We start from the raw sequence: 14,668 nt of genomic DNA, 5'->3' as shown, positions 1-14,668 counted from the left end.
TTTTTGTTAAAAAACTGCGCTTTTTCAGAATTGCAAGTAAATCATTTCACGATAGGTATTATTTTCCATTCACACTTCGTTAGGGGATTATCAATCTACTCACACAAGCTAGTATTGAAAGATAGTAGAAAAATCAGACGCAATTTGCCAGTTATTCGATATGTGTAGCTATCCTGTTTCTGTCTTTCAAGGAGCCACCATCACACCCAACAAATTGATCGACTAAGGAATAAATGGGGTAAGCCTTTAAACTCGTTGCGGTGGCCAATTTACGTTTTCAACACAGTTGATATCACTTAATTACCCTGTTAAATAGATCGACAGTCAGCACTACAAACGGTACACAAGGAAAATACCGATCACATTCCATTCACTCTCACATTTCACCCTCACCCGGAGTTTAATTTCCGACCAGTTTACAATAAATTCACCTCCACTTCGGTGAATAATTGTTAATTATTATTATCTGCTATGCTACGTGGCGCATTTTTGGTTATCTCGACTCTATGAGGCAGCTACCACATCATATCACATCTCATTATTTGGACCTGTTTGATAATAACAATGACAAGAATATCTACACAATTTATTACACAAACAGCAATCCTAGATTAATATTCTCATTTGAATTTAAGGCTCAGAAATATGAAGTAAATCTTAAATGTTGGAAGAAACTTTAATGAAATCTCAATCGGTTAAACATAAATGTTACTTATAGTTTATTAGGTTAAAGCCAACGGTTAGAACCAAAAAAAAATCAAATAAAGCAAAAGAAAAGAGTATGCATAAACAAAAAAATCAAATATAGAAAATAAACAAACAAACAAAGCAAAACAACAGCAAGAAACAAACAATCATGCAAACGATGCTTACTAGAAATTCCTCCCTCACTAAAAATAAACAATCAGTAGAATTTAAGTGTTACATATTTATGGCAATAAACTAATTCTGTGAAATTGTTACAGCAAGTGCCCAAACAACAATAATTGCGACATAGACCGAGAGCGTTGCAGACTTTACATGGGATGAACTTGTGGAGGGCGACACACAGGTATCATACTTCTCAAAATCAACTTCCGTAATACCACAAATTTGTGCTGTTTTGCATTCCTCGTCGCACTGCTCGCCAGCAGCGCTCACTGAGTTGTATAAGTAATACTTTTCGAAGTTTGAACTGCCCGGAGTTTTGAACGTTTTAACTAGTGAATGAAGGGACTCTGGGCTCACATCTGGTATGCGGTAGGCGTCAGTAGCTTTGTATTCTAGTACCCACTCCGGTTCGGAAATCATATTGGCCAGTGTTAGGTTAGTAAAGTACTGCCAAACATCCTAATCAAGATAAAAACGAAACGAACAACATTGAGGTAAGCTATTTCAGTAATTGGGTAAGTTTCTAAAGAAACTGTGGTGCTGCGTCGGTGGGAGAGTATAACAGGTAATTTAGTGATAACAACTGAGTTGAAAAAGCAAATTGAATTTAAAGGCTGACGTTTCGAGCGTTAGCCCTTCGTTAGAGTGATTGGAGGGATTGTGGGTTGTGCGTGGGTTTATGTAGTAATTTAGTGTTCACAACTCAGTTGTTAACACTAAATTACCCATTTCAGTAACATTTCAAGTGAACTCCTGCTGAAAACATATTTAAACGAAAGCCTTGACTGCTCATACTCAGTGTAGTCTCCACTAAATGGTGAAAGGGGTACTGAATATATCGCGACAACAAAATCAGAAAAAAGAGTTACGAAATAAAGGCAGGGATAGGATTGGACAAAGCGACACTAGCAGAAGACTTAGGTTATTTTCCGCTTGGGTGGGATCTTTTCTGGTAAAAAAATCGCCCTAAGCTTACTTTTGAGGAAATGGGGGGGGGGGGGGGGGGGGCTTTGGATGGATACTTGGTACTTGGAGAAACCACATTACAGTATGGTGCATCCTTTCAGACGCTGATGAAAAAAATATCATCAAACTGAAGGTCAAAAAGTGCGACCATGAGAACTTAAAAAAGAAAATTGAAAGAAGTAACCATGGACAAAAAAGAATGAGGGTGGATAACTCGGGAAAGATTCACTGGAGGGTTTAAGAAGAGATTACAGACAAATTCAGGCTAAAGTTTTCAGGATAGAAAGCTGTTTCAAGATGGAAAGCTGTAACGTAACCCTTGTGCCATAATGTTGCTGCTGTCTTAGGCCCCTTGTGGATCAAGGGCGTCCATTTTGCTGCGCCAAGGCATCCCTTTGGTGTGGTCTATTCGACACCTAAGCCACTACTACATAAAAGTCCATGCCGGCTTACTACTACATAAAAGTTAATGCCGGCTTACAAGCTTTTGGCATTGGTGATCGCTGTTTTCATCGGGGGCGCCTTGCTCATTACCTTAACGTGCATGGTGCTCTTATCATACTTATAGAGCCGAATGCCAGGATTATTGTAGCCAACAGTGGGTAGTACTGTCTTCCAGGGTGTTACCGCAGGGCACAAAAAAATGGAACTTGTAGGAATTCCTAAGGAGGAAGCGTAGATTTCGCATCAAAGCGAAGTTAAAAAAAAAGCAAAACAACATCAATAACAAATAGAAATAATGAATGCTTGGGTCTGGAGGAAATTTGTCATCTGCACTCCATTAACATTATACATTAAATTATTTTTATATTGTACGGCCAATTGCAAATAGGAAACAAACACATATAAAAACACAATAAAGTGGTTGGATAAACATTCATTTATTGGTGGTTCATGAAAGCAGGGTAAAAATACATAACATTTCATGCTCGAACATAGGAGTAATTCAGAAAACATTTTGAGAATAGATATCTACCATTTAACATTGTGTAGCAGCAAGTACATTTTAAAGCCAGTCTCATATATTCGAAATTTATGCGTCCGAGACTTTCTTTTCATGGACAACATTTTGCTATCAAACAATCAGGGTAAGGCCACCAGCTGAGAACCTCAGACTTTTTGAAACATGAGAAGCCTTTTGTGCCTTACTCATTTGAAAAAAATCTAAAATTTTGGGTTGCACTGTGGTCCCTGTCAAACATCGACTAGCCATACATTACATTATGCAAAATGTATCAACTAAGTTTACCGTCTAACCTGTATCACACTTCACAGCTGAGGTTTATAAGATATAACAAGTTATGTGTAAGTTCATGTTAGAGCCAATATAGTCTATAGACGCACCGATAGATTTTCCAATTCTAATTATTTAAGCAGTGGTTTCTGAAATACATGAATATATTACTTAAATAACATAAATTTACAATGATAACAGACAGGGTAAATGAAAATCAAACGAAGAAAGGACAACAAGAATATAATTGACGGTTAGGATAAATTTACTTGCGCGGAGCGACTTAGAGACACTCAAGGAAAAATGAATGCCTTCTTTTTAAAAATTTGAATGCTCTCATGCTGAATTATTTCCCTGGCTGGACATATCTTGGCCTTCACTTGGCGAGATCGCTCTCTGAGGACTAATAGAACCAAAGATATCATCGAACATTCTCTTGTACTCAGATCGGAAGTTGCTGTTCATGACGCCATAAATGACGGGGTTGATGGCGCTGCTGAGAAACCACAAGCAAGTGGCAAAGATGAAAACCTAAATAGAAGAGAAATATTTAATACAGTAGATATCACTTTTTTTAAGGAATTTCATTAGGAATATTATTGTGAAAATCCTTAGGTCCATCTTGATAGAAACAAAGAAATTTGCTCAAAATAAGGGATTTTTAACAAAAGAAATAGTTTGCCGGTGAATAAATCAAACAGTGACGGGGATCACTAAGGATGGAGAATAGAGGGAGGCATGGCAACGATAAAAACGAAAAAATTTGGCTTAATCTTCCATTGATGCATTAGCCATATGCATTAGGCACGATACTCGAAGATGAGATTTACATCCATTTCCATGTAAAAATAACGCTTGTGACTGTCGTTATTTAACATGGACAATAGGCTGGATTAGTGTATTTCTGGTCCTACTCATGTTATTACGTAAAACTGTTTGTTTTCTTTTTACCCGTAGCTTTTTCTTTCTTGTTTTAATACTGACACCTTTCTGTAAATGGTCACATAAAACGGTATTCCAGGATTTAAATTCCCCCAATTTTCATTAAATCTCACCAATTTTTACGGGTAGGATGGTCGAAGAGAAAAATGGTCTTCATTTAGAGAGTGAGGAAGAGGAAGGAAGAGCCGGAAAGACAATGAACAATAGTTGATTATCAGATCATTATGACTAGTTACGTGTAGTCCTCTTTTGGTAGTTGACTAAAATTGCCGCAAAGATTTCTTAACAATGGAGAAAATTACTTGGCAGATGATTTTTTGGGGAAAGAAAATGTCCTAACGTGAATGAATTTGTTGGTTTTTTCAACTCGTATTAAAAATGTCTTTGAAAAAAAGACCATATTCGTTTTACTTGAATATTGTGAGAAAAAGGTTTTTTATTCGAAAGAGTCTGATATAAGAACACAGCGTGATTTTCATAAAGATTCATTTTGAAAACGCCAGTTCGAAAAATGGACGTTTTTGGATGTAAAAGAAAATTGCAATCATGAAATGATCATATAAACGGTGTTTTTCAATTCAAGCGTGCGTAATTGTGGATTGAAGACCGAAAAAAATTTAAAGAATTACCAAGATTTAGAAATGTGACTTTGCGCTCACGTTTCCCCGTTTAAGGTTTGAATGAAATCTCATGATCATAGGTTTAAATCCTGTGTATGATTCGTAACCATACTGCAATAAAAATATATTTTATTTATCTCGTTATCTCTTTTTGTCACTGACCAATAGAGCATACTTTTTCAAATTGATCAACGAGACCTTAAACACGTCACTTTCATCTAAATTTTTTTTCAAATAAGTCCCATAAAATTGTCTCACCTGACGAGGTAAAAGAAGTGGGTTTATCTTGTCCATGGTGTCCATCACTTCTGACGGTATCCAACAAATGGTGAAAGCAAACACGATAGATCCCACTGCCTTCGCCACGGACACTTCCTCAGAATGGTTCCTAGCCTGGGCATTCTGGCTTGCTTGATTTAGGCTCGGAGCTACGGCCACGCTGTGCTGCTCCACGGCGCGAAACACTTTCCAGTAACACACCACAATAACGACATAGGAGATCACGAAGGAACCATAAAGCCAAGCGTTGAACAAGTAAATAGCAGCTGGACTCATCATCCTCCTCCAGCACAACAAGTAACCTGGGCAGAAGAAGACGTCATCCAGCGAAAGAACATTGGGGAACCCGTTGATGACCAGCACCACTATCCAAATGGCGGTAATAAGAAGCAATGTACGTTTCTTCGTAAATATTTTTTTGTAAAGGTTCCGTTTCTTAACACATAGGTACCGATTGAAAGCCGTCAAAGCCATGAGGTAGATAGATATTTGGGCAAAAATCGCCATTGCAAAAGCCTGGAATCTGCACACCCCATCGCCGAAGTGCCTCCTGCTGTTGATGACGGCATCAACTGTCAGTGGTATCACAGAAAAAGCGGTTAACAGGTCTGTGCAAGCCAGGGCGACAATTAGCATCGTGGTAGGGGTACGAAGCCTTGGGTTGCGATAGGTGATGAAGCAAAGGATGGCATTACCAAGTAAGGCAGTGATATTAATGGTTATCAAAACGGTTGATTCTATTACGAGAGTTGGTTTGCTTCTGGCTTCAAGCTGGTCTTGTAAAATAGCCAGTACATCCACGCTGGCATCACCAGGGTCAATGTTGTTCATGACAGCTGATGCTTCAACGAATGAGAGTTTCTTGAACACGTTCGGTGCACCGAGATGGAAATTTAGTTTGTGGCCTCGGCTTTTATATCCGTCCAATCAATGTTAAATTAAGAAGTGCATTTTTAATTTGTAGAGATAAAAGACTGATTGACCGTTACCTTAACTTCCTTAACGCTGGCGTAACAGAAGGAAGATAAACTAGCACTTTCGAAACAAAGTCGTCGAATCATTATCGAACCCCCCAGCCTTATCGAATCAGCTGTTAATCATCTGATTGTCGTACGACGTATCTGATTGGATAGCGCTCATCATTTGATGGGTAAGGTGAACGACGAGGCGTCGTGTTTTGTACTTTAAGAATGGCAGCACGCGTTTCAGATGGAAAAAGGTTGTATCTGTAGCCGAAATACCGCGTCATTGCTATTATAAGTTGTTGCAATACATATTTAAGCTTTCTCTTCGGTTAGCCGGGAATACAAAATACTTTATCTCTGGGTTTCACGCACAAGACATGTAGAAAGTAGTAAACACACGTCATGCAATCGAAATTTAAAAGCCTGACGCCTAAAGAGTGAGCTATAGTAGAATATGGATCAATGAACAATGTTTGCAAGTTTCAGGTCTGTTCGGGGCATCTTATGATTTCGAAAAAACTTTACTCCACGAGAAATTAACAACGTGTCTCCCGCTGAGATCTTTGACTAATTGGCATGCAATCTAGTCTCGTTAAGTGCGGCTTTACAAAATTAGCAAAGTTGAATAAGGTTCAGGATAAAAAAATGATGAAATTTTCACAAAAACAGACTTACAATGGGACTTATCTATCGAGTACGGGATAGCATTTGTAGAACCAGTACTCAAGAAGAAAACGGAAAATGAATTACAATCTAGCGAGTTCTTTGACGTAAAATGCAACTTTGCAAAATTCGCAAATGTGAAAAGAAGTTCCAGATAAATGTTTCATGCCAAAAAACAGTTAATAACTACCACGGAGCAGCTGGTGAATTTGAAAATGTTTTATTCTCCGAAAAAAACCCGTAATTACTCTTCGCCATGCATTTCCGATAATTAGAGGGTCATCACCATGCCGGAAATAAACTTAAAGTCACGTTTCAAACAAGATAAAATTATGTCCCATTATTATTCTTTGGTTTCAAGGGCATATGTCGCCTCGACTCCTCTGGTGATAGGTATCTTTCCCTGTATTGGTGAAACGTACGAAAGGCACTTAAATATTCTCAAATGGACAAAGACTGATTTTCAACGAGATTTTCATCGTATTGACGCGATGGATCGCTTAGCTGAACAAAATGACCGTTTTTTGCCCGAAGTGTTTTTGTTTTTTTTTTTGCATTAAGACTGTCTTCCTTCGTTTACGGTGAGAGCAAATAGTATTTATGACCTTTTTGCCCCGAGAGAGATCTTCCTCGACAGGTTTCCATCAACTTCCGCCTATTTCACATCTGCTTTCATAAAAATCTCTCGCTACTTCTCAGTTTAGGATTCGAGCCCGAAAAAAAAAAAAAACACACACACACACACAAAAACGATCCTCCATAGATAACTGTCCACAAAAAAGGTTAAGCTGGTTATGGCAAGTTATTAAGAAAAGATGTATAAAGTTACAAACATCTTGAGGCTTGCATTAAATCACCCTTTTTTTTTTTTCACTCTTTTTGTAAATTGATCTTAACCGATTGTTTCCTCGGCTTATAAGAGACATTTAGGAAAAATTCTTACGTGGAAGGTTAAACATCTGTTACGCCACCACAAAGAAACCGTATGAATATCACTCAAATTCCAATTCTTTTGATGACAGTTAAAGGCTCTAACTTTCCTGGCCCGTTTCCTTCGAAAAAAAAATCGTTGGGCAAAACCATTGCCCACAATAACTCGTTTTTAAAAGACAAGCTTATGCCGTGAACTGTTTTTTAATGCGATAAGGAATACGGTCAACTCTCGATTAGCTCGTAAGCGGACACCTTCGGGAATTGGAAAAAGTGTTCGTTGTCCGCTTACGAGAATTATTCCTACTAGCGGACGCCAAAGAAAAATAGGCTGGATGTCCGCCTACGGAAAAAACAGGAGGGAAAGTACACCACAATGGACGGCGGACAGATGGAAATTTGTCAAAACCCATTCCCATCGTGCTGCTGCTTTGTCAAAAGGTTATATTTCTGTTGATTTGCAAATGAAAGACAAAGTTCACTGCCATAAGTAAATTGTTTTGCATGGGGTTTCCGCCAAGGAGAGAGCGTAAACAAAAGAAAAATCCAATTTTGACTTTCAGAAGTGTCCGCTTTCGATCTACACTGCAAGTTCTACAAATAATCGGACCGAATTTGGAAATCAGATTTACTTGCATTCTTGGCTATTTCGGTAAGATGCAAAATATAATTTTTAAACAGGAAAATATACCTATACTCCTTGGAATCTGATTTCTTTGGTTCAATTCAATTCAGCTGGCAGTACAGAACAGTCTATGCAAATTTGTAATCGCTAATAAAGTCTCTAATGGAGTTTTCTTTTTCTCCAGTATTTTATCTTTACAAAGTATTGCCGACACTCATTCATTGGCGTTTCATCCAGTTTACTAGTTTATAGGTGTTAGATTTACTGGGAAAATAATGAAGATGAGCGTTCATTTAGACTGGAAAAGTCCGCTGTCTACTTTAAAACAAACTCGAAAATGTGCACTAATTTTCTTGTCGGGGTGGATAAAGAATACATGTATTCTCAAATTTCCATTGTTGTTACAATAGTCGGCTCAGTGCATAACAATTTTCCTCATCTAGAAGCTATTTGTTGCATGGCCGTGTCGCTGTGGTACCAATTACCGATTTCTTCACTTTGCTGATAGCCTGACAATTAAAAACGGCAATGCCGCCAGTAGTTTATATGAGCAGGAAACATTTTTGACGGCTAGATGTTTTGGAAGTTGCGTAAAAAAATTTCCTAAGGTCTTAAAGCAATGGTTCATCAGAAAGAGAGCGAAATATTTAGGAACTGAAGAAAAAATTTAGGTGAGTTATTGTTTCTTGGTTAAATCTTCATGATGCAGGAATCCTAACAAGGTTCCTTTTTTAGGGCACAGCACCAACTTAGGGCAATCTTATTTGATTTTATAGCGGGGTCTGGTGAGATAAATATAATTTGTCTTGATTTACTGAATAAAGTCACAATAATTGGAAATTAATAACAAGCAAAACATTTGCTCCGCTTCATAGCTGAGTTGAATCAATAACACCCAACTAGTAACTAGAATAAAGGGGGTAAGTTTCTAAAGAAACTGTGGTGCTGCGTCAGTGGAAGGGTATAACAGGTAATTTAGTGTTATCAGCTAAGTTAATAACGTGACTTGGCCACCGTAAAGAGTTTCAAAGCTGACGTTTTGAGCGTTAGCCGTTCATCATTCGCTCTAACGAAGGGCTAACGTTCGAAACGTCAGCTTTGAAACTCTTTACGGTGGCCAATTTACGTTATCAACTCAGTTTATAATACTAAATTACCCTAGTATCTGGGATAAGCGAGTTTGAATCCCTTCCAAGTTCTCCTTGTCAGCAAGTTAAAAAACGTGCAGAAAACAGTTTGAATATGCATACGTTAGGGTGTAAAGGATTAATTTATTTCCTTTGAAACCCTCACTTTCAGCCAGGTCATTGTCTGAAAAAATTCCTGATTTAACGATAAATTTAAGGATAAATAATCTTGCTCATTATTAGCTACTGAGTTTTACCTTTCCCGTCATAGAGAATTTTAAAGCTGTCGCAGTGCTGATGAGCAAGAAAATGGCCGGTGATGACGTCAGCATGTTTCATGATGGCAGCAATGTAATCGTTGTTGAATTTGGGATAAAACCACTTCTTTCCTGGAGCTCGCTCAAAAGCACCGGGCGGAACATGACCTATAATGAACACCTGGGAAAATATGATTTTCCCATTCAGATAAAACGTAGAAAGATGCATGCTATACGTTTGATCAAAACAAGGAAGAAGAGGGTTGCAACACGTTCGTGTTGGTTTTTTTTCTAATTCGCCGACCGACTGCGCAAATGACGGCACGACTGACTGACGGACCTACTGACTGATGGACTTACTGAGTAAGTGGCCGACTGACTGCCTAATTGACGGAACAGCTGACTGACGGATCTACCGACTGATGGTCCTACTGACGGACGGACCTACTGAGTAAGTGGCCGACTGACTGCCCAATTGACGGACTGACTGACTGGATGGCTGGCCGGGACTTTCTGACAAAATTACTAACTTAGACAAGAGTAGCTTTAACCATCTTGATAGAAAAAATCTCTGATGGATACACACCTTCTCGTTGATGCGACTTGCTTTAGTGAGCACAACGTCTAGCCACGCAAACTGGCCGGCAGGATCAGAGATATTCCCTGTTAGCTTGTCGTTTGTATAGTAATACACGGTATTCAGACTGACTAAACGCAAGCCAGGCTTAATGAGAACTGTGTAAAATCCGCCTGAAGAAAAAACAGAGAGGTTTTAGATGTTTTTTTTGGTCTTTAAATTACTTCACAGTGAGCTAATATACAAAACAGATTGTTCCAGAAAATCTGAATGGTATTCACAAAATTGTGGCTTCATTTTCGATTGAAACTTTCAATTTAAGAAGGAAGACATTCAAAGCTGGACAATCATTATCGTCATACTTTGTTTGCTTGTTGTATTGTTTCGTTTTATGTTCGTTTCGTGGTAAAATATAAAGTTTCTTTGAAATCTTTGAAACAAGCATCGAAATGAAAATAGCAATAATTCTCTCCTTTCACGCAATTGGTGCAGATGGGCTCGTGGAGATGACAGTTTGAATGAGACATTAGAAAGCCCTCTCGCGTTACAGAGCATGATAGTCTCCTGTCTTCGCCCTACCAAGCCACTTATGGATATTCCGTGCGAACAGTCGACTAGAACAAATTAATTCACTCACATGTATTTGGCATCACTTTCTTGGGAAAAAGAGCTTTTCGCATTCTATTACAAAGAGGCAATTTTATGGAAAGGATTGAAGGATTAGATCTAGAGCGTCTGTATCGCTTTACTTGTAAGTGTCATTTACCCCTTTTAAAGGTATTCACCGCATCCTGAGGAAGCCATCGGCTCCATAAATTACCAACTGCCCAGTAAATGTAATTCGGTTCGGGTGGCATCAGGTGCTTCGGATGGTAGTCGTGGTTTCCGAGGGCCGGATAAACCGTCGTGTTTGGAAAGACAGCGCTGAGCAAGTCGGTTAAGTTCTTCACCGTTTCTATCACTTCGTTTGTACTCAGTTGGCTGTTTGGGACGTGTGGCATGTCATCGCTGAGGATTAATTACATAGGAGACTGGTTACTATTTATCGCCGGGGTTAAGAGGGTTCCCGGAGGATTCTGGTAATCTCGTACCCAGATCTTACGCTGAAACTGAAATGAGTCACAATCATGTGGCCTTGGAGGGTCTGGATTCAATACAAAGATTTTGGTTGTGTCGGATTTACCTGACACCCCCCACAGGCCTTTAGTATTCCATTGACCCCCCTCAACGGCAACCAATTTTCTGTAGTCCTCCCCGTTACACTCTGTTAGCGGTGACTGATCCTGTCTCCTTTCCCCTGCAACTATGTAATAACTCCCCCCCCCCCTGAAAAAAAGTCATCCGACTCCACCTCCCTCGCGGCGAAAAATAATAACCGGTCCCTTAGAGAGAGATTTAAGTCATTGGAAACAGAAAGAATAATGTCAAAAATCAACTGATTTCTTTGCGTAATCTCGTACCCAGATCCAACCGTGTAACTGAAATGTGGGAGGCCGTGGAAGGTCTGGGTACGAGACAAGTCATTGCATATCATTTTGAGGAAAGGTAGGAAGGTTCTAACACGGCTGGAAAAGCTGCGGACCTATTTCCGATTATTTGCTGCCAGATTAATGGAGGAGAGGGTATGAGTACCAAATAATCAGTTCCAGGCAGTTAGTTTAAAGGGAGGACTCTCTCGCACTCTACGCGTCATTTTCCCGTAAAAAAAAAAAAAAAAAACGCGGTCGATTTCCTGTCACCTGTTTGTTTCTTCGTCTTACTGACTGAGATCTAGCGAGCAAGCAACCGAACACAAATACCACAATTCCCAGGAGAACTCGAACTTTTCACCTTTTGACACCTTTTTAAAACACATCGCACATCTATAAAGGCATCCAATTTACAAAATTATCCCGACCTCATTACGGTTGCCAACCAGGAATGATTGCTTTTCGAAGTAAATAGAAAGTCTGGATCGATAGCTATTACAGCGAACGGTTAAAGTTTGGCCATTTTACGACTTACAGTAAATTTCCTTCCGTCATAGTTGACAGAAATATTTTACGGGTAAATATTTTTATTTTTTAATTTACCATTAACGGTTAAAGTTCATCCAACTGCAAAATGTTTTTGCCGTCTCAGGGCTGATGGTTAACCCCACTGAGATCTTTTAAATAGCTTACCCTGTCCAAATGATGAAATCCGGATTTGGCTCGATGCTTTTCATTGCAAATACTGATGAGTTTATAAGTCTCCACGGGGAATCACAAAGATAGTCACCCCATTTGCCAGCATGGGTAGGCGTCTCACTGTTTGGGGTCTGGGAATTACATATCTTCCCAGGCTCTGTGGGGGACTGGTATGTTTTGTCAAAATGAAAGTCTGTAACCTGCCAGAAGCTTCCTGTAAAGGAGACGTAGATAACACAAATATTTATGGAGCGTCATTCCTTCCAATATTGATTCACCGATCTATGCTGCGTGACTCTAAGGTTGGTGTTGCGTGACACTTTCGCATTGATTGCAAGGGTCTTTCGCTTGTCACTCTCACTCTAATTAAACCCGTTGAGAATCGAAGAAGGATATTTTTATGATATCAGTTATAGAAAGCTTCCGGCGATAGTTCTTTTCATCTTTCGTTTTCGTTTGCTAAAACCACCGAACTTTGAAATCGATCTAGTACTTAATTTCAGTTAACTCATTAAATCGGCATATTCAATATTGCATTGCATGATGTCAAAGGAACTGTTCATTGCTTCATATATATTTATAGATACATGTATTCTTATTTATTAAGTAAGATTAAATTACGACTACCATACCAAGCAACTTTGTCTCTGTATATTTCACCCTTAAAAGTTATCCATCGGTAAAATGTTTACATATACATGGCTTTCACCAAAAAAGTAAGCTCGCATTGAACCACTCGCGGTCGAAGATTGCTTGCTAAATGTTTGTTCACCTTTAATATTAGGACAGCAAGAACCAAATTTCAATGAGACCGGACGATTTGCTTCATACCATTGAGTGCTATGCTAATTTTTATGCAGTGTAAACAATGTAACGAGTGTCCTTTATACAGTTTATATTAGATAAAATACTGGTTAAAAATACGGTGGTTACCTTCCTCCAGTATCACAGGCTTGAACAGGAGAAAAAACACTACCAAATGTAACACTTTTTCCATAGTCTCCACCAATGAAAAGAGTGGTAACTTTCGAACGTAGATTTTTCTTACTTCCGCTTATATGGCCTTGTTGTGCTAGTGTTAACAAGCGAGACACTGATGTGATGATTATGAAATCACATCCGGTGCTTATGAGGTGTTCGACTCGATGTTTTGGATTCACTAGCCGTATCGTCAATGATTGAATCAATCCGCGTACAATGATTCCTCCACCACTATTTGTGTTTCAGGTTCGTTTCTTCCACTATCGACTAGTCGTTTAATCTAAACCGTTAACGACTGGGTTTGAGTCTATGAAGCAGATCGTTGGCTTAGCATGGTTGGTGTAGCCGCTGTCGGGTCTCGTCACACAACGCGTTAGGGGAGGGTATATTTGTGACTTGACTAAACGTCGGCCATGAGAAAGACTTGCTTACTTGCGGCTTGGGTTGGCAAACTAGAGAAGATTTTTTTAGCCGTTTATTAGAGTTTAGAAGGGTGAATGCATCAGCTACCAAAGTTGTGCTTAAACGCGCATTCCTGATTCATATATGTAGGGGGCGTGTTATTTATGTTCTCCTGTTTCTCTTTTTAAAGACATGACATCAAGATTTCAGCCGAAAAGCGCAGTAATCATACTACTTTCTCGTGACCGGAATTGACCGTTCTTCCTTAAGCTTTAAAACTGTTTTTGCTTGTTTATGCGTCGCGGTCCTTATCATTTTTTTCTAAAGCGGTGAGGGACATGGCTCTTGTTTCGTTTTGTTTGCCAGTTTTTTTTTTAAACTTAGCTAATTTTCATTCTTCTTGTTTAGTGGGGCATTTATTCGAGGGCGATGTTGATTGATAGTTTTCCTTCAGTTTGCGATGTTTATCAGAGGGCGGCAATTAATCGAGTGGTTACGGAAAGAGTTGGCTTTTGAACCTGTTCAACGTACTTCGTCGAAACGTCTCCTCAAATTACAGGGCGTCCTGAAAAGATGCGATTATAATCTTATTTCACAAGATGATTGTGTGACTGCAAGTTTGTGTGTTCATGCTTCAGATCAGGGCCCAGTTGTTCTAAGGCTCATTAGCCCTAACCCAAGATTAAATTATAATCCAGGTTTCTTTATTCCTATGTTCAAAAGTCTCTTTGGAATTTTTTCCTCTGTTTTTTATGGAGCATCCAATCATCGACTTATTGACAAAAAGAATTATGCTGAATTTTCTTTTAAAACTTTCATATGTGAAATCAGATTTGACATTAACCCTGGGCTATCTTAACCCAGCTGAAAACAACCGGGGCTACAGGGTTTAGAACCACAGAACCACAGGGTGTTAGTACCCCAAAATGAAGGTCTCCAGATTATCCAGGTAGTTACTGCTTCATACTGTCAAATTGTTTACCTACATTTCCCACTCATTCAGTTATTTCACAAACCTTATATCAGATTCTCTCAAAAGCCTTAGCCACCATTCGAGCTTCA

General features: G+C 39.0%; 2 protein-coding genes across 3 annotated transcripts; both read right to left on the bottom strand.

Moving 5' to 3' along the window:
* Positions 1–268: 268 nt before the first annotated feature.
* LOC113678882 (acid sphingomyelinase-like phosphodiesterase 3b) lies at positions 269–13,741 on the bottom strand. Of its 2 annotated transcripts, XM_089212232.1 has the most exons (7): positions 13,157–13,741; positions 12,218–12,437; positions 10,822–11,063; positions 10,065–10,228; positions 9,479–9,659; positions 2,371–2,498; positions 269–1,329 (listed from the first exon to the last, which is right to left on the bottom strand). In XM_089212232.1, the coding sequence occupies exons 1-7, from the start codon at positions 13,218–13,220 to the stop codon at positions 943–945; spliced, it is 1,386 nt and encodes a 461-aa protein (XP_089068358.1). In that variant the 5' UTR covers positions 13,221–13,741; the 3' UTR covers positions 269–942. The 2 variants fall into 2 exon arrangements, with proteins under 2 accessions (XP_089068358.1, XP_089068359.1); XM_089212233.1 differs by lacking the exons at positions 269–1,329; positions 2,371–2,498 and adding an exon at positions 7,125–8,603 and having other exon boundaries at positions 13,157–13,513.
* LOC113679003 (melatonin receptor type 1B) lies at positions 3,212–5,873 on the bottom strand. The gene is made up of 2 exons (XM_027195934.2): positions 4,891–5,873; positions 3,212–3,601 (listed from the first exon to the last, which is right to left on the bottom strand). The coding sequence occupies exons 1-2, from the start codon at positions 5,740–5,742 to the stop codon at positions 3,407–3,409; spliced, it is 1,047 nt and encodes a 348-aa protein (XP_027051735.2). The 5' UTR covers positions 5,743–5,873; the 3' UTR covers positions 3,212–3,406.
* Positions 13,742–14,668: the final 927 nt, after the last annotated feature.

Source organism: Pocillopora damicornis, chromosome 7, assembly GCF_964200805.1.
Source record: "Pocillopora damicornis chromosome 7, jaPocDami1.2, whole genome shotgun sequence".
NCBI lineage: Eukaryota > Metazoa > Cnidaria > Anthozoa > Scleractinia > Pocilloporidae > Pocillopora > Pocillopora damicornis.
This window is presented reverse-complemented; position numbering and strand designations above follow the sequence as displayed.